Source organism: Diaporthe citri (assembly GCF_014595645.1).
Source record: "Diaporthe citri strain NFHF-8-4 chromosome Unknown scaffold_3, whole genome shotgun sequence".
NCBI classification, from domain to species: domain Eukaryota; kingdom Fungi; phylum Ascomycota; class Sordariomycetes; order Diaporthales; family Diaporthaceae; genus Diaporthe; species Diaporthe citri.
This window is the reverse complement of record NW_025064848.1, coordinates 3,487,210-3,507,296: the sequence shown is the minus strand read 5'-3', so window position 1 is coordinate 3,507,296 and position 20,087 is coordinate 3,487,210. Positions and strand designations below refer to the sequence as shown.

The following is a 20,087-nucleotide window of genomic DNA, read 5'->3' as shown; positions in this document are numbered from 1 at the left end:
CCCAGAACAAAAGGATCTCTCGTTGTGATATCCGCGCCGGCTTGGTGTTTTGTGAACTGACGTTTGATCACGCCGTCATTAAATGTGATGTTACTCTGCCGGTCGAAGTGGCGATTTTTGAGCCCTTCTGCAATCTGTGTATACCCAGCCCAAGAGCAACTGGACATGTATAACGGAGCCGTCATGAGCTCAGTCTCGTTGGGATTGAGACAGATGTCCCCCCCCCCCCCCCGGCATGACTGGCATTCAGCCGATCTGGCCAAAGGGTATCATCAGTGCCCACAAGCCAGAAGTCGGTTCCGCCTGCCGGCCAATTGTTCTCTGTGTAAGGAACTATCAGAAGAGCGGTGCTTGGTCCAATCACGGCGGCCAGAAAACCACAGGCAAGGACTGGGAGGGCCAGGGCAGCTTTCCATGGCCAGCCCGGGACACTCATGGTCCCAAAAAGGAACGATGGTGACCAGAAGTAGGCGATCTCACTGAATCGGAAAGGAGAGCTGAGCAACCCGAGAGGGATACCTTGCGATGATAACGCTTGAGTCCGGAAGATGTTCATGATCGCCGATGCCAGGGACGCGATCACACATAATTCCTGCAGAAGAAATGTGGTAAGCAAGGTCTTCCCGGACCACAAAATACTGCGTATGGTGACAGACCGTGACTTCAGCTGCAATCTGCAAGAGTAAAAAATCTCTGTCCCGATTTGCAGCGCCTCCGGGCATCTGATCGCCGAGAAAATGACCAGCGAGGTTGAGCCATGTCACAAAGCTTGTGACAGCCATGGGGACCAGATGGACGCAGCATCGCAGCAGCGAGACCAGAAGTGATCGTTTGACTATCACTTTAGGAGTTTCCGTTTTACCCACAAACATATAGAGAGCTGAAGTTCCCACATTCCTGAGGAAGACCCAAGTCATTATGCTAGAACGAGACCAGGCCGATAACATGCTTTTCAGAGCATATAGAAAGTATACTTTCAAGAGATCACAGCTTGAAAACTGTCGGAAACTTTTTCTCAGAGACATGGTGGTAGTCTTCAAGGATAAGAACATGAGATTTGACGGCTTTTGAACAAGTGATTTGGGAGCAGATTCATTTGAAAAAGGAGGTCCGTCCATCGAGTGTTAATATCCTCGCCAATACATGTTTTAGGTTGTTGAAGGCGCAAGTGCACTCTTTGGCCCATCCAAGAGCCACACACAGCCTGCTGACTTTGTCAAAAGTCGGCCACCAATGTAATGCTCTAAAGAGCAGAATATTTGGGATCATCCCATATTTGCAGCTAGTGATACCACACAGCCGGGAAACAAAGGTCTTGGCCGTGATAATTTTTCTCTTCCCCAGCCCAGACCTATCTATGGGACTCTGCGTGGCAGCTTAGTAACAGCGAGGATGTACTCTTTATCTACTATTTGACTGGTTAATTGATGCACTTGGGAAGCACTACTTATACATTGCATCAACTCACCGTGACACTGCAGGCAATACGCTCGCCCTTCAATGGGCTGTCAGGCATTAAACACCTGGGGGAGTCAAGCCTTACTGTCTGTGTGGTGTGCAGCAAAGCCGCCCAACCTGCCGGCCTTGTTTTACATGCTCTATTTCAAACAATGCAGAGCTATAATCTTCATAATGTGGCTACTGTGGCGCCTTGCAACAGCTGGCATGGCCTCCTCAAGTGATCCCGATGCCAACTCACCCGTCATGGTGCCCCATGGAAGGATTTGGCTAGCAATCCTAGCTGTAACCATCCTTAAACGTTTGGCTTGAAAGATGACTTGTCACACCGGCTTAGCGTTTCGGAGGGCTTAACGGAAGGTGCATGGAAATGAGAAGGAAAATGCTGAAGAGGCGCCCTGCTTACCACCCGCAGAATCAGGGCTACCAACCAGTATGAGACCAAGCTACCCTTGCATACACACCTAAATTCGTCTATAATCGGTATATTCTTGTAAGATTGTGGCCTGCAATCACACTCTGGAGGTCATTATTTGCCTTGACAAGGCGATCCGGAGGACGGGGTCCCCAAGCATATGTATTTTGCTGGTACTAGACTACAGCCTTCTAGCAGAAGATACACCTGGATTTTAAATGGAATTTCATTTAGAAAAACGGCAGTCCAAAAGATAAACCATGCCTGACAGTACAGCACCAGTGGGCTCTTATCACTAGCAAACAAGGCTGAAAAAATAATGGGTAGAACAAAGCACTACCCACGCTCTGCACAGGCTGCTTCTTAATGTAAGGTCAGGATTTCAAGACATGTTCTAAAGCATACAGCAGTCTATACAGCCTGAGAGGGTATGTAATTACTGCTTGCAAATTACACCTCCCGGCTAAAAGACCATAATAACCAATCTGGAAGATTGGCTATTCCAAGCAGTATATAAGAGCCGTACCGTCACACAGCCATACCACTACATCAACAATTAATGCAAATAATGCTTCTACTTAAACAAGCCTAATATAACCCTTCTTCTTTACCCCATCCTCTAATCACTTTAAAAAGAGAACCACCACACATGTTGCCTCCTAGAGAGTGGTTCTGCTTAGTAAGGGCTTGTTATATACCTGTAGGGGAAACAAGCAAAAAGGGACTCCTTCAGGTGGGCTCGAACCACCAACCTCCTGATTAACAGTCAGACGCGCTTGCCAATTGCGCCATGAAGGACTATTGACATGCAACGAATTTTGTGTGTATAGATTGCTAATAATAATCATTTTGAAGCTGTCCTGCTTGTAATTCTTATTCAAAGGTGTTCTTAGAGGTGAGCTTGCTCTCTTAAGGACCAGCCTTTAATTATGATTATTAAGCTTATATGTTAATTTATTTCTTAATACACTTAATATTAAAAGAATTTCAAGTATTTTATTAAAAACTAAAAATGGGAAGGAGGGTAGTAGTATCTTGTGGAAAAAGTAGATAGAATGATGAGATACCCTCAAGCCTGGCAGGACACAAAAGGAAGGGGCGGCCGACCAAGTGAGACATGGAAGTCATGCACCACTCGCTCCTTCCCTGGGACCACAACTTACAAGCATTATACCCTAGCGGCTCTATGGGCACAGGGACAGCAACAGACACATCAATTGACCTGGGATCCAGGATCAAGAATCATTGAGCTCAACCATCATACCAAGTTAGTCTCTACTCCTGTTTCCCCCATGGGTAGAGACATGCACGGCACAGGCTCTGCATTGTTCCCAAAAGCAAGCAAACGCTTGTATTCATGAAATAGAACGCTTAGCTAAGTACAAGAGCAAGAAGTCTGCCCCCGACAAGTAGAGAAGTAGTGTACTGAGAATCCCAATCATCTCTGCCTCCCAGACGTCCCGGCCTGCGCCTCGATCGCCTCGTCAAGCGCCCGCTCCTCCTCCTCCAGCCTCCGGATCTCGTCGGTGGTCATCCCGTCCTCCACGAGGTGCGCGTACTGCTGGGCTATCCCAGACGGCGTGTTCGACCGGCCGTGTCCCGTTGGCTGTGACGATGCCATCCCTCCGCCGCCACCGGTAGCGCCGTTGTTGTCGTGGGCGCTCTCCGGCGATATGGGCTGCAGCTCGTCCAGCGGGTTCGAGTACAGCGACGAGGGGCTCCGCGCCGTGCTGTCGTTGGAGTGCTCTTGCTGCACGAGGTCAGCGCCGTCGACGACGTGGTGGTGGTGTTGGACGTAGTCGAGCTGTCCGGCGTTGTCTCGGTACGGCGACAGGGACCGGTCCAGCTGCGACGACGATCGCGGCACGGGCGATCCCATCGCGGAGCTGCGGTCGTGGACGGACATCGTGGGTGTGTGTGTCTGTGCCCGCGGGCTGCTGTGGCCGCCGGCGAATGCCCCAGAGCCGATCACTGGCGTGCCGTGGGCGGAGTTGGCTGCCCCGCCCAGCGAGGAGTACACGGCCGAGTTGCGATCGTTTGCGCCTGTGATGGTGTGGAGGCTCTCGGTATGGACGCTTCCACTGCGTTCGCCTGATATGGCCTGCCCGATGCCCAAGTCTACACCACTCTCGTTCCTCCCAGCCAAGCCCAGGCCCCTGTGCAGCGGGTGTTGGCTGTTTTGCTCGGAGTAAGGTGTGTCCGGTTGATCTTTGTCCAGGATACTGGCGCGTGCCTCCTTCTCGGCAACTATGTCCTGGACACCACGGCTCCCACCTCTTTCGTCGCCAGCATCTCGTCGCCGGCGGAAGCAGAGACATCCTGCCACGACACTGACAAGTATTACTCCTCCGACGCACCCCACAACAATTCCAACAATGGCCCCTGTCGTGAGTGCCCTGGATTTACTGCCCGTCTTCTCTGCTGCTGCTTCCTCTGTAGGCGTGGTCGAGTCGGATGTTGTAGATGCAGTTATTCCGGGTGACGCTGTATTGAATACTACTGAGGGCACCGTTGTGGGTGCTGGGCTCGTGTTGGAAACACCCTGCCCCCCAGCTGTCATCGTGTAACTATAGGACTGAAATATCCTGGTTACGTCTTCCCCGTCTTTCGCAACAGACCATTCCTGACTCCATGATGACTGCTCTGGTCCGCCGCCATTAGGCTGCCAGTCGAGACGGAAGTACAACGCCGCACCGAAGTATCCAGCAAGTCGCACTGTCACTTCAGGTTCTAAAGTGATATTATACGTCCCATAGTCGACCGGTTTCACTGCATTCGCAACCTGTCAGTCATGTCGAGCTCGTTCAAATCAGTGGAAAACATGCATAGAACACGAACGGGAAAATCCATCAGTTGAGGCACAACTCGTAGCTGGACACCATGAGGCCAGTGTCAAGCTCTCTCCATTCGGCTCCAAATCCATAAGATCTAGACGAGTGACGCGCACTCCATAGTCTCCTTGATATAAGGTGAAATTCTTGCCGTCCTTGATATTGTCAAAACGAAAAATCGACGCCGAGGTCTTGAAGTCTTCCGGTGGGCTAGTAAAAGATGTGCCATCGAAAGTGAACTTTGCCTCCTGCGCTGCGGCACTGCTAAAGCGCGCGGCTAACAAGACCCATGTGTTTGATAAGTTTATCCGCATGGTGAGAATGTGTAGGAGTAGGCGAATACTCTTAGGTGATGCTGAGCAGCATCGCACTCAACACAGAATGAGGCTATTGAGGAATGGTCCCAAAGCGGCAACGGGCGAAGGATGGGAGCGAAAAAAAGAATGGGGCATACAAGAAAATAGAGGCAAAGCCCCCGAGCGATAGTGTGTCAGGTGAAAGAGAGGCAAAGTACGGAAAGGAAGGAAAGAACAGTGAGAGCGAGAAAAAAACGTTGGCTGTTGGTTGGGAGCGTAGAGAAACGGGGGCATGCAGATCTGGCGTAGGACGCGGCAATCAAGAAGGGAGGGGCCCCCGTTGTTCAGCTCACAAAGATGTACCATCCAGCCCGGTCGCCATTTGACCTTTTTTCAGCTCCTTTTTCTGGTACCTTGAGGGTGTCCAAGAGGGGACCCGGCCGTCTGACAAAAGTCGACGGGTCGCAAAGTGCACACACACGCGCACACACGTACTCGGGAAGCCACTGCAGCCTTTTGGCGGCGCGAGGCTGCGCCTTTCTTCTGCATCCCACCACCGATACTTAGCCCAACCAACAGCTAACGAAGGGGCAGGCAGGCAGCCGTAAGAAAATGGGTTCGGTCTCCAGACCGAGGCCCCCTCACACAGCTTAATGCAGCTCTTGCTGACACTTGTCTCTGGGGTCGACGTACAGGAAAAGCCCTCGGTTCCCGCTCGAGAATGCGGCACAGCCGAGCGCGGTTGGTGAGGCCCTCGCCCGGCAACAGGTGGGTGGGAAACACAAAAACCCAATCCCATGCTACCTACACCCCAGCTGCCGTGGCGCCCCCATCCCACAAAGTTTGTTCCTTTCTTTGTGGCCCCTCGCCCCTCTCTCGGAAAGGCAATTCAACCCACGTTGTCTCTTGTTTGACTTTGCCATCCCCTGGGTTCAGACGCGTGGCCCCGATGGAACACAAGTGTCTAATGAAACCAAAAAACGTGTCTTGGAGGCAGCAGCAATCGTGGAGCCCAAAGATGGGTCCCGCGCCGCGGGGGCCAGAGCCGGGCAGGCGTGAAGTCGTCTCTTCAGCTCCCCCGTCCAGCGATGCTCATCCTGAAGGATCCAAGGCTCCTCCTACCTCGCAGCCTGGGGTGGGGTTTGGGCGATCCACCCTCATCAGGGCGCGTCGGCCGGGTGTGCGAGCAGGAAGAAATCCGTTGCGTCTGGAACGGGGGTTGGCTTTTGATTTCTTTTGTGCACGCGTGTTCGACGTCTGTGGTGCAACCTGCACGGGATTGTTGCCCTTATGACTGCAGGCAATCTATTGATCGGTACCGCGGTCTAGGTGGGACATGTCTGGAAAAGACAGCAAGCACGACACCCAGCTCGCACTGGCCAACCGGAGACGCGTGCTATTTTAAAACGAACGTTGTGGCTTGGCCTGCCCACGGTAGCCGAGTCCAGTCTATATGAGAGAGTGATATGCATGTAAGATACTACATACAAGCCCAGTAATTATCGATCAACTAGGTCAGACACACACGTCTCACCTGTGTGACAACCACCGTCGTCGCCATCCGAGCAAGACCGTCGTAGAGCAAGGCCACTGTAGCAACCAGTCACGTTGCATCACACAGCGAGGCAAGTCGCCGCCCAAAGCCACAAATGCGGGGCAATGGATGGATGTTTCTCAAAGGCCGCGGGACCCAGACCCTATTTCTTTTAAGCGCGCGCAAATATGGGCCTTATTCACCATGGCCGTGGCGTTGGTTACCCGGAATCGTCCATCACGAGGCCCAGATATCCCAGTGATGTCTCGTTCCTGGCCGGCGTATCGCTTGCCAGTCTCACTGCCATGTGCACTTATCGCTAGAATAGTGAAACAATGTTTTGTCCACGTTGGCAATCTGTGTGCCCTTGTCATTCTTCGACCTCCAGTGGGGAGGGCGGTTGATGCTCGAATTATATGCACGGCATGAAAACCTGTCGGCAAGATAGACTACACCTCCCTCTCCCGGCCACGCTCTCCGTGATAAGATCGGGCTTGAGCCTTTCAAAAACAACCGAATGAATGTCTTCTTGACCACTTCAATGCATTTTGCAGGGTTGCTATGACGCCGCCTCCGAGAAATCATATGCCCATGGACGCCCCGAGTCAATCAATCGGCCAGTCATCTCTCCAGCCCGAAAATATATGAGAAATCCCTTGATATGGTTCTAGGCAAAAGTCATTGAAATCTCGTCCTTCTCCTTGCCGAAATCATCGTCATCTGGGTCGACCGCCCAGGGGTTTGCCGTCGGTATGCTCGGCACCGTCTGTGTCGGCTTGAGGCCGGGCCTCGACGACGTGTCCGATACATTGCTCGAGAACGTCTGGCTCCGCTGCGACCGGTGAGGATCCTCGAAGGACGTGTCGAATGTCATCTGGATCTCATCATCCGTACGCTTTCGGGTGGATTCCGGGGATGAGGGGTTTGAAGAGCCCCATGCAGAGTAGGCGTCCATGCTCCTCGTGTGTGTCAGCGATTCTCTTGGGCTCGTGCTCGAGGCCAGGCCGGGGCTCGGCAGCTTCATCGGCGGCAGCGTCGACTGTAGCTCCCGCACCTGCAGCGTTTCGTCCTCCTGGGTTCTGGCCAGCTCTGCGCGGATCGCGTCGACGTCGAACAGCACTCCGTGATTGCTCCCCTCCTTGTATTCTAGCTTCCCAGAACTGGTTCCATTTGCGGCCGCCTTTGCAGAATCCTCGTACACCTCCCATTCGGCCTTCTGCGCCTTCTTCTTGCGGCTGAAGAAGCCGCCGAACGCTCCGCTTTTGCGGCTATTATTCTTGCTGTTCTCGGCCCCTTCCTTTTCAAGCTCCTTTCTCGCCTCCTCTATCTCGTTGATCAGCTCGCGTTGCCTCTTGGTGTGGTTTTCTGGATCCGGGTCCTCAATCTCGGTAAACTCATCGCTCTCGACCGTCCAGCCTACTTCCCGCAGGAGACGTGGCATGGCCCTACGATAGTCCATGTGGCCATTGACAAGCTCCGAGGTGTCCACATTTTCCAGGTCCGGAATATTCTCGATGGGGTTCAGGCCCGCAACGGTGCGGATGCCTCCGTTCGTTAGGCGGAAGAGGTACCCAAGGATCCAGTCGTTGCGGTGGTACCCGTTGACAAAGCGACCAGGCACCACGGTTCTGACTTTCAGAAACTCGTCTTGTTTGACCACGATGGGTGAGCCAAACATGTAGACATTTTGAACAATCCCGAACGCGCCCTTGCGGGCCAGCTCAAGCAGGCACGAGAATATGACCCTGGCGCCAAGAGAGTAGCCCACGAGAGTGATGGGTCTCGTTCCCAGGTTTCGTTCAATCAGCGAGTCCGCCAGAATCAGACCAGCAGCCCACGCTCGATCGAGCGAGACGGACCACGGGTTGTCGATTAGGTAGGACAGCTTCGTCAGAACAACGGGCAGTTGCAGCGCTGCCATTAAACTCACGAGGATGGTGCTGCCGAGGACTTGTTGCAGACCTTGCGTGAGAGCCTGTCGTCCGGTTAGTTGAATGCAAACATTTCAAATGGATGAGATGGTTGTCAAACATACCTCAGTGGCCAGGATGTTGATGGTGTCACCCATACTGGTCAGCATGTCGGGCTCCCACAAGACCGAGTACATGTCGCCCATCACCGGGTCGACGGTACTGAATGGTAGGCGTACGTCATCGACTTTACCCGTCATCCAGCCCGAGATAGTGACAATAAGATTGACCCTCTTGTTGTTGTGCAGTGGGCGGTACTCAAATGTCTTCACGGCACCTGTCCTCCGGTTGGCAGCCTTTGCTCCAATCACACTACCCGCAGCCGCAGAGCTGGACGTGATGATTGCTGCGCCTGCTGTTCCAGCAAGGAAACTGCTAGTCCCCGTGACGCCAATTGTCGTGAAACCCGCCGCCAGACCGGCGCCGATCACGGGGGCTAGGAGACCTGCGGACAGGCCAATGACTAAACCGCCGCCAACGGTTGCCAGACCCATGGCAATATAGCGCTTCTTCAACGCCAGCTTGCGACGACTCTCCATGTGCTCGTCTTCGTTCCAGTTCTCCCTTTCCGCTTGTTGCTGCATCTCCAGGGCCTCCGTCACCTTCTTCTCGAAGCGGCAGATGTCGATCCAATCTATCTCCAGGGCCTTTCCGATTCTCTCGAAGAGAACCCTCGACCTCGCGTCATAGATGGAGTCCGCAATCAACACCAGGAAGAGATCGCACAAGACGGTCCACCGGATGTCTATGTCTAGCTTTTCACTGCTTGGCAGCTGGCTCGGAGTCCGCACTGCGGGTAGCTCTTCACCCTCGTGTTTGTCGTAGGCCGGAGGTGGTTCTGCCGGGGTCTCTTCGCTCGGTAATCTCGGTGATGAGACTGAAGGTCTGGGAGACGCCATCGAGGGTCGCGAGCTTGATGTTGAACTTTTACGTTCCGCCATAGGGTTCTTGACCCTGGCGTTGGCCATGAGCTGTGGCGTCAGGTCGCTGGATATGACTCCGTGCTCGCTCAGTTGCTCGATCATGATCTGCTCAGCTGCGCTGATGTCCATGTGGGTGTAGAGGCGGATCATGATCTTCTGGGACCACATCTTGGTTGCCTCCGTTGCCAGCTGGCCTGCTTTCTTGGTCGCCTTGGTCCACGGTGCTTTCTCCAGCGCCTTGACCAAAAGCGAAAGCTCTATCCTCACCAGGCCAACGTACGCGATTTTCTGGCCCTCGGTCAACAGATCCTTTGTAGCTTGCATCTGTGAGACGGCATCCCTAGTCTGTTCGTCGTCGTCCATCGCACTCGTCCCGGCGGGATTCTTGAACAGATAATTGGTGTTGTCGTCCATGCTCGTCGCAGACTCGGCGTCTTCGTCGACCAGGACCCTTGTGTAGCCCTTTCCAGCTCCTCCCATCCCCGCGTAGCTGTAACTTTCGTCCTCTTCCTCATTATGCTCCCTCGCAATTAGCCTATTGTCGTCATCGTATATATCGTAGGGTGCGTAGGCCGGCATGGTCTGCCAGCCGTCGTCGTCGTCCTTCTCTTCCTCCTTCTTTTGTGTTGTCAACTGCAGATGAGAGTATTCGGAAATCTGAATGCCACTGGCGTCGGCGGTGTTGACTACTGTTGACTCGCGCTTGCTATGGCCCACTGGCGCATCCTTCTGCCCAACATCAGCCGTTTTGCCGTTGGCTTCATTCTCCTTCGCCGTCTCCCCTTCCACTTTCGTAGTTTCTGCTGTGGCAGTTGTTGCCGGTTCCCGCTTTTCCGTGGCCTTCTGACTGTCACTCTTGCCTGTGACGTCCTTCTCTGGCTCTGGCTCTGGCTTGACACCACTTGCTGGTGGTCCGTTTGCCTTGGGCACTTCATCGGAAGCTTCAGCTTCCGCCGGCTGGGGAGCAGACTGGGCATCTTTGAACTCGTCCTCCCCGCTGCTACTCTCGTCCGCGACTTCTTGCGCGCTCTTCCGCGACCTGGTTGAGGCGGCCGAGCTTGTCTTTCTGTGCATGCTGCCATTGGGCCTTGTGCGATACGAAGTCCTGCTGCCACTCCGATTGCGGCGTGGCGGCCGCGCTGTGCTTTCCTGCACCGTGTCGAGTTCCTCCTCCGTGTATTGGACTTGATGGTTTTGTTTGATGGGTAGGCCAAAGTCGTCGTACTCGACAGCCATCGTGGATGGGGCGGCGTCAGGTGGAGGAGGTGGAGTTGGGCTTGCTGTTGAGGCAGCTGCAGGAGGTGCGGACTTGGACTCGGGTGGCTCTTCTTGGGCAGTTGAATCATTCCCATTGTTCGCTGAGGCTGCCGGGGTCGCCGGCACCTCGTCCTCGTTCCCTGCAGCCATGACGGAGAACCTTTCTGTCCCTATACACCGGATGCTCAACTCATCGGAATTTTGGAAAGTGTCTGGTGGGCGGGGCGCCGGGCTGGCGCAATGTTTCGACGGGTGGTGGGCGGATGGTTCGAGGCGAAGTGAAGTCCAGACGAAACGCTGATATCAAGAAACCGCGTCACGAAGAAAGAAAGTCGCCGGAGTTGACTGGACGGATGGCTCGCGGCTGTACACACACAAGTCAAGCCTTGGTCAACCCTTGGTAGTCGCCAAGCGAGGCCATGCAACAAAACTTCAAGAGGCTCCCTCAGCTGGACCCAGGCTCAGGGGTTGTTGAAGAAACAAACAGCTTGGCGTATTATGAAGGCCTGTCGGTTCGGATCGCTGGGACCATGATTATACGTACATAATGGCATGGCAGCATGGGCAGGTATTGCCGTATTGCGTGGGCATGTCCACTGGCGGGTGGGTTGCTTGCGGCTTGGCCCCGTGCTTGGCCCCCCGTAAGACTAACGGACAAGCGGTGCAACGCCAGAGTCTCCAGGGGCACGGGCCGCCATGTGCAGGTGCTGCCCTGGTGGTGTGCCAGTGGATCACTGGCTGCATTGCTGCTGCGCCATCATCGGTGTGGATGCCCGCTCACGTCACTTCTCTGATCCGCTGCATCCAGCCTGCAGGACATGAAATAATCGCGATCCCCTAGGAGCACTGGCACTCACTGCCCTCACTGCACACCACTGGGTTCTGCAGGATTGGAAACCGCCCATCAAGAGCCACAACTGCGTGCATCACAGGACTGCTGCTTTTGGGGACACTTGCGCGATTTCTTAATCTACTGTATGCGACCGCGGGGGCCAAATTCTAAATCCTCTAATCCTGAATCACTTGTGGGATCACCTACCAGGGAACAATGGAATATTTAGCCGCGTCTCCGAAACCCGGAGCCCTTGATGCATGCGCATTGGTCGTCAGAGTTGCGACAAGATGTGCATGTTGTCGGAATTACCTTTTCAGCTTTCCATCTACAGTCGCTGTCTGAACAGCACAGCCAGGCCATCGCACGCCGAAGCTTGCCGTCGCCTTGCAAGATAGGAGCGCTTCTGTGCTTGTCGCTGTGCACTGTGCTCTACTATTTCTCGTGCACTGTGAGTTCGCTCGCGATGTTGTAAAGACTGTGAGAGCATCAGTCAGTAGACATGGGCCGGCAACAGAACAGGCAGCAACGTACCTGATATCCTCGCGGTGCTCCGGGCGACTGCTGCCGTTCTCGTTGCCGTCCTCTCCAGCATCGTCATCGTCATCTCCACGGGAGGCAACATTAACAGGCCCCGAGTTGGTGACCACGGTTGCGTGTCCTTGGCCGGGCTCCCCTGCCTCGATCGCACGAGCCGCAGTCTTCCGCTCTTTACCTCGAAGCCTGCTCAGGTGCTCGAAGTACCCCTCGGGCACATCTGTGACATACTTCCCACAGAAAACGCCCACCTCGAAATCCTCGATCTCGGTCGGGCCCTCGGCTGCCTCAATGCATGAGGCCTTCAAGTCGTCAAGGTCCTGGAAGATCACCTCGTCGGCGTGGATGTGTTGGGCGATTTCCTGCCGTGTCTTTCCGTGCGCAACCAGGTCTTGCGCGCAAGGTGTTAGTACGATATCTCTTTCTCTTAAGGGGAGGAGCGTGGCTCGACAGAGGCTGTTTGCCTCCGGGAGTGAGTATCGGTGTTGGTTGAAATTTCTCACCATTAGGGTCGGCAAGATCTATGCCATACTTTGAGAGTAAATGGTCAGTATGTACTCCAAGAAAGAAGACAGGCAGTACATGTGAAAAAGATTCGTGGAACTGAAGAACAGGAAGACCCGGTCCACCAGCTCCGCATTGGAATCACGAGACACAAGTCTACGTGAGCCAGAAGACCAGCTCTTCTCCGGAAACCCCGCGGGATTTCCAATATGAACGATGGGCGGCGGGAGAATAGTAGTTGCACTCACAATATGCGGGTATATGCATTCTGGGGAGCACGAAACGAAGATGACGCGAACCGCGCCAGCTTCTCTGGCCATTTGAACCTAGAGACACCACGGATCAGTAACGCTCTGGCTGGGAGGACAAGGGTCTCCTCTGAGGTGAGGTTTGTCTAAGACCGAGTGGCGATTTTGCAAGGCTCACTCACGATTTCGCGTGAAGTAGTTCCTCTCACTATCGAGTCGTCGACCAGGCACACGGTTCTGCCCCGGAACTCAGACTCTATGGGGGAGAGCTTGCGGCGGACGCTCTTCTGCCGCAGAGCTTGGCTGGGCAAAATGAAGGTACGGTGGACGTATCGGTTCTTGTTTTGATCAGCTCGTGCTCATCTATGATATCTGGGACTTTCCAGACTTACCTTGATCAGAGCAGTCACGTACGGCTTTCCCAGACGATCAGCCAGAGTGGCTGCCGCGATATTGCTAGTCTATGCACAATTAGCATCCTGTTCGTGGGCCGAGAGTGTGTATGTCGCAGGGGCTCATCTACCTCGGGAACAGGGATGACTGAAAATTTGGTCAGTACTTTCTCTCAGGGGACGGGTCTGCGGGGCAGCTTTACGTACCAACGTCAATGTCTGCAACGCCCTTCTCTCCCAGGATCTCTCTCATCTTCTTCGCCAACTTCACACCCATGTTCTGCCGGCTACGGTAGACGGAGAGGCCATCAATGGACGAGTCTGGGCGGGCAAAGTAAACGAGTTCAAAACAGTCTGGTGTGTATGACTTCCTCTCCACGATTTGCCGGAATTCGACCTTGCCGCCCTTCTGAATGAAAACAGCCTGGCCGGGTAGGATATCCACGATATTCCCGAAGCCGAGCTGCTTCAAGGCGACAGATTCCGACGCCAGAAAGTAGTCTGTGGCTCCAGGCAACGTAGCAGACGGCCGAGATCCAAGACAGAGTGGACGAATGCCGTTTGCGTCCCTAGATTTTGATACCTTGATTAGGATTCACCGCCAAGAGGATAAGTGGATAGACTTACCTGAAGCCCAAGATACCGAAGCCTGCGAGCATCGCAGTGCATGCGAACGCACCCTGGCACTTCGAATAGACCTCACGCAGTGCAGTGAAGACGTCGTCTGTGTTGGCACGGGCCTTCCCGAGCTCACCGAGGCCATGCGCAAAAATGTTGAGACTAGAGGACGGATCAGTAAGCCTCGGTCAAGACGCTGACACACGTCCACACACGGAAAGTACGCACAGGAGCTCCGAGTCAGAGTCGGAGTTGATGTGCCGCCGGGCTTCCACGTCCAAGAACTCGCGGAGGTACTGGGTGTTCACAAGGTTGCCGTTGACGCTCATCGTGAGTCCAAATGGCGAGTTGACGTAAAAGGGCTGCGCCTCAGACCTGTTGTCCAGACTCCTGTTAGTGATACTTAAAAGCACGGTCCTAGGAGTACCACGGACGCAGATGATGTCCCCGCCGTAGGGTATCTCAAGTGACCAACGCCGCACCAGCCCGGCAGCTGGTCGAGGCGTCGTCCTTCGGCAAAGACCTTGGCGGCCATACCATTTCCCTTGCATTGGTAGACCCTACCGCCCTGGCATACTGTGATACCTGCGGCATCTTGACCTCGCTATTTAATGTGTCAGTCACGAACCGAAATGGCGTCGCCGAACAACGTGTAGCAAAAATTGGTTTTGGGGGTGACTTACGTGTTGGAGAAAATAGAGAGATTCATGCAAGTCCACGGCGGCCGTGGTGGCTTTCGTATCGCCCAACTGGGAATCAAAAAAGTTAGTTTACACAAGTGAGTCGTTTTCGTATGAGGGCACGAACCAGGACAGCGGTGACACCACACATGTTGCAATGATAAGACTGGCAGGCGAGGTCTGGAATGCAATGGGGCGTTTTGGCCGTGTGAGTCGACCGAACAAACCTGGTCGCGACGCGGCTTGGATGCCGAAAAAACTCTCCAAGGTTTGATGCGGTCCCGGAGCGTACGGCTTCTACCTTAGGTAACCATTCGCAGCGGCAAGAACTACCCGGTCCAATGGTTCTTCCGTCTCGGTATCTGCACTGTACGTGCTACCTAGGCCTACCAGTACCAACCAAGAGTGGGGCCAGGTAGCCGAACCGCTCTAGCAGCCTGACAGTTTCCCAGCCAAAACCTAAAAACTTAAATCCAAATATAAATAGCTTATCATCGCAATGCACAACTTCAAGCTGTGTCAATAGATCAATCCTGGTGTTAGGAACATTTATGTAGTAGACAAGTGCAATAATGAGTGCTCCTTGTAAGGCTCTGGTCCCATGTAATGTCTCGGCTCTACATGCGACACACAAACCAGCCCCCTTGATCACGATCTGCAGCGCCACAGACCATTCTACTCATGGTGCTCACAGACAGTAACTGCCTTGATTATTGCATAACATAACAATTCTGGGGTATATTTATTGCCTGCTCATAGAGTGGTAGCTTTTGGAATTCCCGGGTAGACCGAGGCTGAGTCTTGTCATCAAGGACCAGACAGTAATATTGAGGACTTATCCTTGGGAATCAAAATGTTGTCGGACCCAGTCTACCTAAATCGAACTTGTATTTGGCCTCATCAGGAGATATAAGGGGGGGGGGAGGGGAGGAACATAAAGCGAGAGAGAGGGTGAGGAACATCAACCTGCCAGCACCGGTGCATTTTCTCCTTGCCTCTTTTCACATATCTGTGGCCATGTCTTCGTCTAGTGCCTCTGATTCTGAAGACGAGGCTGCCTTTGGGCGCTTGGTAAACATCACCGCTGCTGACCTCGTCGCCCTCGGCTCACGGATACGCGAGCTCGTTTCAGAGGCTAAGACCTCCAATGGCTGCCTCGTGGAGACTTTCAGTGGTTCCTTCAATCTCGTGCACATCCTTCAGCTTGACAAAGCTAAGATGGTCATTCGCAACCCAATCAGCGGCCAGTTCGGCGACTTGTCTGGGCCATCCAAAGAAGCGCTTGAATCAGAGGTCCAGACTATAAACTATATCCAGGAGCACACCAGTATCCCGGTCCCCGAGGTCTTCCACTTCGACACGACGGCAAACAACGAGATTGGCGCACCTTGTATTGCCGTGAGCTACATCAGCGGACGCACTGTCTCACGCCTCTGGTTCGACGCCGCTCGAAGAGAGACGGCGAAATATCTTGAAGCAGCTCGCGCAAGCCATGTCGCAGCTCAACAGACTGCACTTCGACAAAGTCGGTTCGTTGATCGCAAGCTCCCAAGGCGGCGGTCACGACCTCGGCCCTTGCTATTAATGGAACTAGGCGGAGGATGGAACGCTCAGTGTTGCTCCCTCGGGTCCGTTCTTAACAACAATACCTTCCTGAAGAGATTCTGGGCCCCAACCAATGACAAAAGCCCGTATGCCGTTGGTGCCACGAAGCTCTTGGAGGAAATGCTGCCACTCTTGCCCCATTCTTCTGAGTACGTCCTGGCTCTGCCCGACTTTGACCCTCAAAACGTTATGGCAGATGGCGAAGGCAACATCACCGGCTTGATCGATTGGAACAACGTCCAAACCGTGCCTGGATTCATAGGATGCCTACGGTATCCCGGCTGGATCACTCGCGACTGGGACCCACTCATGTACGGTTGGCCCGAAAGTAGCGAGAACTCACCGGAGGAGTTGCAGAAGTACAGGGCGTACTGCCTCTACGAAATGAAGCAGGCCCTCAAGCCACAAGACAGGGATGAATGCAGACTCACTGAGAAGTCTCACATCTTTGAGGCCTTTTGGATCGCTGTGTCGAATGTGGGAAATAGGACAAGCATTTGTCAAAAACTTGTCGAGGAGGCCAAGCGCAGACTCGACAAAAAGGCGACGCCAGATGGTTTGGACCAATATGCCCTCAATATACTTTATGGCATTTCAGCTGGAAAGCTGGAGGATGAAGATTCGAAGGGCTTGAGAAAAGGACTACAAGCACTGATGACACTTTGAGTTAATGATCAGTGCGGCGAGACCAGTGATTCGTGATGTCCACATCTTCCGGAGATGCGGATGGCCGGTCTCTCGTAGTCGAATGCAAGTTTCAGTCAAAGAGAGCATGCAGAAGATAGTAGGAATGTCAGACTAGGCTTTATTTAAAGCTGAACATGTGTGCGCCGCGATGGACTTGAACGGTCGGACACGCTACCACAATACAAGTATGCTTCGACACGCGGTGGCCGACCATGGTTGCCAAATCGATCATCTAGCTTAGTGCAAGTTGGCTCCAGATCAACTCCTTTTCTCAGTGCTGATTCCAGCGGGACGCGGAGAAGGGAGAGGATGTCGTGCATACATTGCACTATGTTTGACTGATTATTTAGTTGCTGATTCACTTGCAAGGCCTTTCAGCTGAAAAGTAGACACACGGGACAGTAGGTAGATCCAGAGAGCCATCATCAGATCACACCAACTCCAAATATGTCTTTCTCGGCCCCATCGGCAACCTTTTAGCCCCTATCGTCTATCCAGCTCCCGCACACTGCGAGCCAGAGAGAATGTTTGATTGGAGTATACTAAATGAGGCAACAATGTGACGCAGCCCCCCGTATCAATCATGACTAAGACCAGAAATCGGTCGCATGTTGCAGATACGATCGAGAATCCATCACCGAATTTGCAATGCCAAGAATCTGTCTTGGGGGCAGAAACAGATGCCTTCCTCTCTTCCAGGATGCCTCGTTCCACCAACATCCACTGCGCTCCCACGAAATTTCTTGTCCCTGTTTTTCTCATCACTTGTTCTTCAACTTTCGAAAAACTCCCCAACCAAGTGAAAATCAATCCAGACCGGACCGAAGATGTTCTCACAACAGCTGTTATGGCTGGTGTCATCCGTGGTTTTCCCTGTGTCTGCCGCAGAGTGTAACTCTACACCAATCTCTATACCTATCCAAGATGTTCAGGTCCTCCCTGAAATACCAGGCTCTTTCATGACCGGAATCTGTGCACGTATCGGCTCTCCAGCTCAAGATATCTCATTGCCGCCATGGGCGTGAGTGCCTTAATCCATCCCACGTCCTCCCGCATGCTGAGGTCATCGGGACTGAAGTAGCTTGCCCCCCCCCCCTGTTCCCGGGATCTGATAAAAAGCCAACAGAGAATTAAACAACACTTGGATATACGACTACGAGCCGGACTGTGATCCCACTGTCATCTGGAATGGCATGATCAGTCAAGTTCGCCGGGGCAACTACTTCTACGAGAATGATTCCAGGACCTTCGACAAGAAGACCAACATATTTGAAGCTGGAGGTGCTACGCAAGAAGAAAATGATCAGATTGGACAAACACTGGGTATACCCAACCTGATCTCACAGTCACTACATGGTACAGATGTTTTCAAGACAGGGTCAATCCAATTGACAGGTTTTCCAATCGGCATTCCACGATCACGATGGGACTACGGATATACAACCCTGCATGCTCTGGGTCTGGGCAGGGACTCAACATTCCTTAAATACCTCGTAGGGACAGGGCAGATAGCCTCACACGTGTGGTCTATCTTCTGGGGCCGAATGTGGACAACTGACTGGCTTGATGGGTCCGTTGTATTTGGGGGTTAAGACTCAAACCTGATCATTGGTGATGCCTATACTGACAAACTCAACTACGACAAAGACGAAGGCTGTTTCAAAGGGATGAAGGTTACGGTTACCGCTATATTGCTGAACAAGAGAAATGGAGAGGATGTCAGCATTGCGCCAACGTACTTCGCCCTGGCCTGCTGTATAGTCCCTCAACGGCAAATGTTGCTCGAAGCTCCGTCTATCACCCGGGTCAACTTTGAAAGCCAGACTGGAATGAGTCATCTACGCCCTTCATATGGCCTTCACTGGTCTGCTACACAATACGTGGCTACTGAGGTGTATGCACGCACTCCCGCATCGATTTGACACTATAGATACCCAAGCACTTTGACAGGCAGTTGATAATGGGTCTCCGTGCTTGCAGGTACGACGGCGACTTGACTATACGCTTATCCAGCGGGCTTTCCATTCGCGTATCCAACAACCAGTTTCTGCTCCCGTACGTCGACATTGCCGACAACGGTACGCGGGTCACCAACGACAGTCTGGTTGACCTCCTCATCAACAACATGGATCGGAGGAGACCCGACCGCAAAATTGGTCCGGTACTTCCTGACCGCGGCCTACCTCATGGTCCATCATGATGCGAACGAGTTTATGCTGTGGAAGGCCAATCCATCCACGGAAAACCCAATCTGATACCTGTCATCGGAGAGTCGACAGACCCTTCGTGTACCAGTGTCGGTAGTGGTGATGGCGGCGGCGGCGGCTCTACAGGCACTCCTTCGACTGCAACAGCTGAGTTATCCCCATCGATCTCGACTGGTGCCGTTGTAGGGATCGCTGTTGGGAGCGTGGCTGGCTTGACCGCCGTCGCCATCGCCGTTTTCCTGATCCTCCGGCGCCGGAGAAAGAGGCTGGCTGCACGAGCAGGTTCTCAGCCGGTGGGACCTTCGGACAACAGCACTGACGAGAATGCAAAGCCAAATGTATTGACCGAGATGCCAGATGGCAGCGTGCCGCCAGAAATGGTTGGATCCGATCTGTACCCCGAAATGGCTGGATCCAATCTGCCCTGAAGGACATCGAGAATCGGGGCTTCAACAGTCGTCATACGCGGCGGAAATACCAGTCTTCGAGTTGGATGGTTATGGTCGAGCTACGCAGGTTTATGGATGGTCTTCCTGAAGAAGTTGAGAACACACGAGGACTCGGTCTAAATGTCGCATAGCTAATATCACGTCGTTTAAGTTTCAACAGCTTAGGAGCTTCTAAATGCACCAAATGGTACTGACCTACAAACCAACTAGCCTCATGGCTTTCTTCGTAGTCTATGGATATGTAGCAAGTAACATCACCATTCCGAATTGCACAATATCTACTGCATACCGAGGTAGATCCGTAGTAGAGAATATAACTAATGCAGGAATGGCCGTAGAGTGTGTCCCACATGTATCCATTCGTCTGCATTTAATACGGAGAGAGAGGAAATCCAGGCTCAGGTATCCTAATGCCGATTTGTACCATGTGCTGTGGATCCCATCAAGCTCTTTGCACAAGCGTTTAAAACCATGAGGTCTGTTCCTCAGAACAACCCAAGCACTAAGCGCAAAAGGTTAAGACACAAGACGGAATTGCTTCAAGCGGGATGCGATCTGCTGTAGGAAGAATTTGCATGAGGCTTGTACTCCGTAATAGTAACGTTCGTATCTATATAATCTAAGGGCTGGGTGCTTCATCCGCC

At 53.2% G+C, this 20,087-nt stretch overlaps 5 protein-coding genes and 1 non-coding gene across 6 annotated transcripts; 2 read left to right on the top strand and 4 right to left on the bottom strand.

Annotated features, from left to right (window-relative positions):
* Positions 1 to 2,597: 2,597 nt before the first annotated feature.
* On the bottom strand, positions 2,598 to 2,671 carry INS49_008533. The gene has a single exon. It is a non-coding gene; the product is annotated as a tRNA-Asn (tRNA).
* Positions 2,672 to 3,311: 640 nt separating this feature from the next.
* On the bottom strand, positions 3,312 to 4,433 carry INS49_008532 (uncharacterized protein; the record flags this gene model as incomplete). The annotated part of the gene is made up of 1 exon (XM_043169273.1): positions 3,312 to 4,433. The coding sequence occupies one exon, from the start codon at positions 4,431 to 4,433 to the stop codon at positions 3,312 to 3,314; it is 1,122 nt and encodes a 373-aa protein (XP_043026953.1).
* A 2,768-nt stretch (positions 4,434 to 7,201) lies between these two features.
* On the bottom strand, positions 7,202 to 10,834 carry INS49_008531 (uncharacterized protein; the record flags this gene model as incomplete). Its single annotated transcript, XM_043169272.1, has 2 exons — positions 7,202 to 8,509; positions 8,570 to 10,834. 2 exons carry the CDS (start codon positions 10,832 to 10,834, stop codon positions 7,202 to 7,204), a joined length of 3,573 nt encoding a protein of 1,190 aa, XP_043026952.1.
* A 1,117-nt stretch (positions 10,835 to 11,951) lies between these two features.
* Positions 11,952 to 14,646, bottom strand: INS49_008530 (uncharacterized protein; the record flags this gene model as incomplete). Its single annotated transcript, XM_043169271.1, has 13 exons — positions 11,952 to 11,994; positions 12,051 to 12,444; positions 12,557 to 12,584; positions 12,806 to 12,883; positions 12,988 to 13,143; positions 13,198 to 13,266; positions 13,329 to 13,345; positions 13,405 to 13,766; positions 13,825 to 13,977; positions 14,044 to 14,190; positions 14,250 to 14,419; positions 14,499 to 14,564; positions 14,623 to 14,646. The coding sequence occupies 13 exons, from the start codon at positions 14,644 to 14,646 to the stop codon at positions 11,952 to 11,954; spliced, it is 1,707 nt and encodes a 568-aa protein (XP_043026951.1).
* An 866-nt stretch (positions 14,647 to 15,512) lies between these two features.
* Positions 15,513 to 16,766, top strand: INS49_008529 (uncharacterized protein; the record flags this gene model as incomplete). Its single annotated transcript, XM_043169270.1, has 1 exon — positions 15,513 to 16,766. One exon carries the CDS (start codon positions 15,513 to 15,515, stop codon positions 16,764 to 16,766), a length of 1,254 nt encoding a protein of 417 aa, XP_043026950.1.
* Positions 16,767 to 17,614: 848 nt separating this feature from the next.
* Positions 17,615 to 19,422, top strand: INS49_008528 (uncharacterized protein; the record flags this gene model as incomplete). The annotated part of the gene is made up of 5 exons (XM_043169269.1): positions 17,615 to 17,808; positions 17,914 to 18,143; positions 18,435 to 18,681; positions 18,768 to 18,948; positions 19,060 to 19,422. 5 exons carry the CDS (start codon positions 17,615 to 17,617, stop codon positions 19,420 to 19,422), a joined length of 1,215 nt encoding a protein of 404 aa, XP_043026949.1.
* Between the last annotated feature and the right edge of the window lie 665 nt (positions 19,423 to 20,087).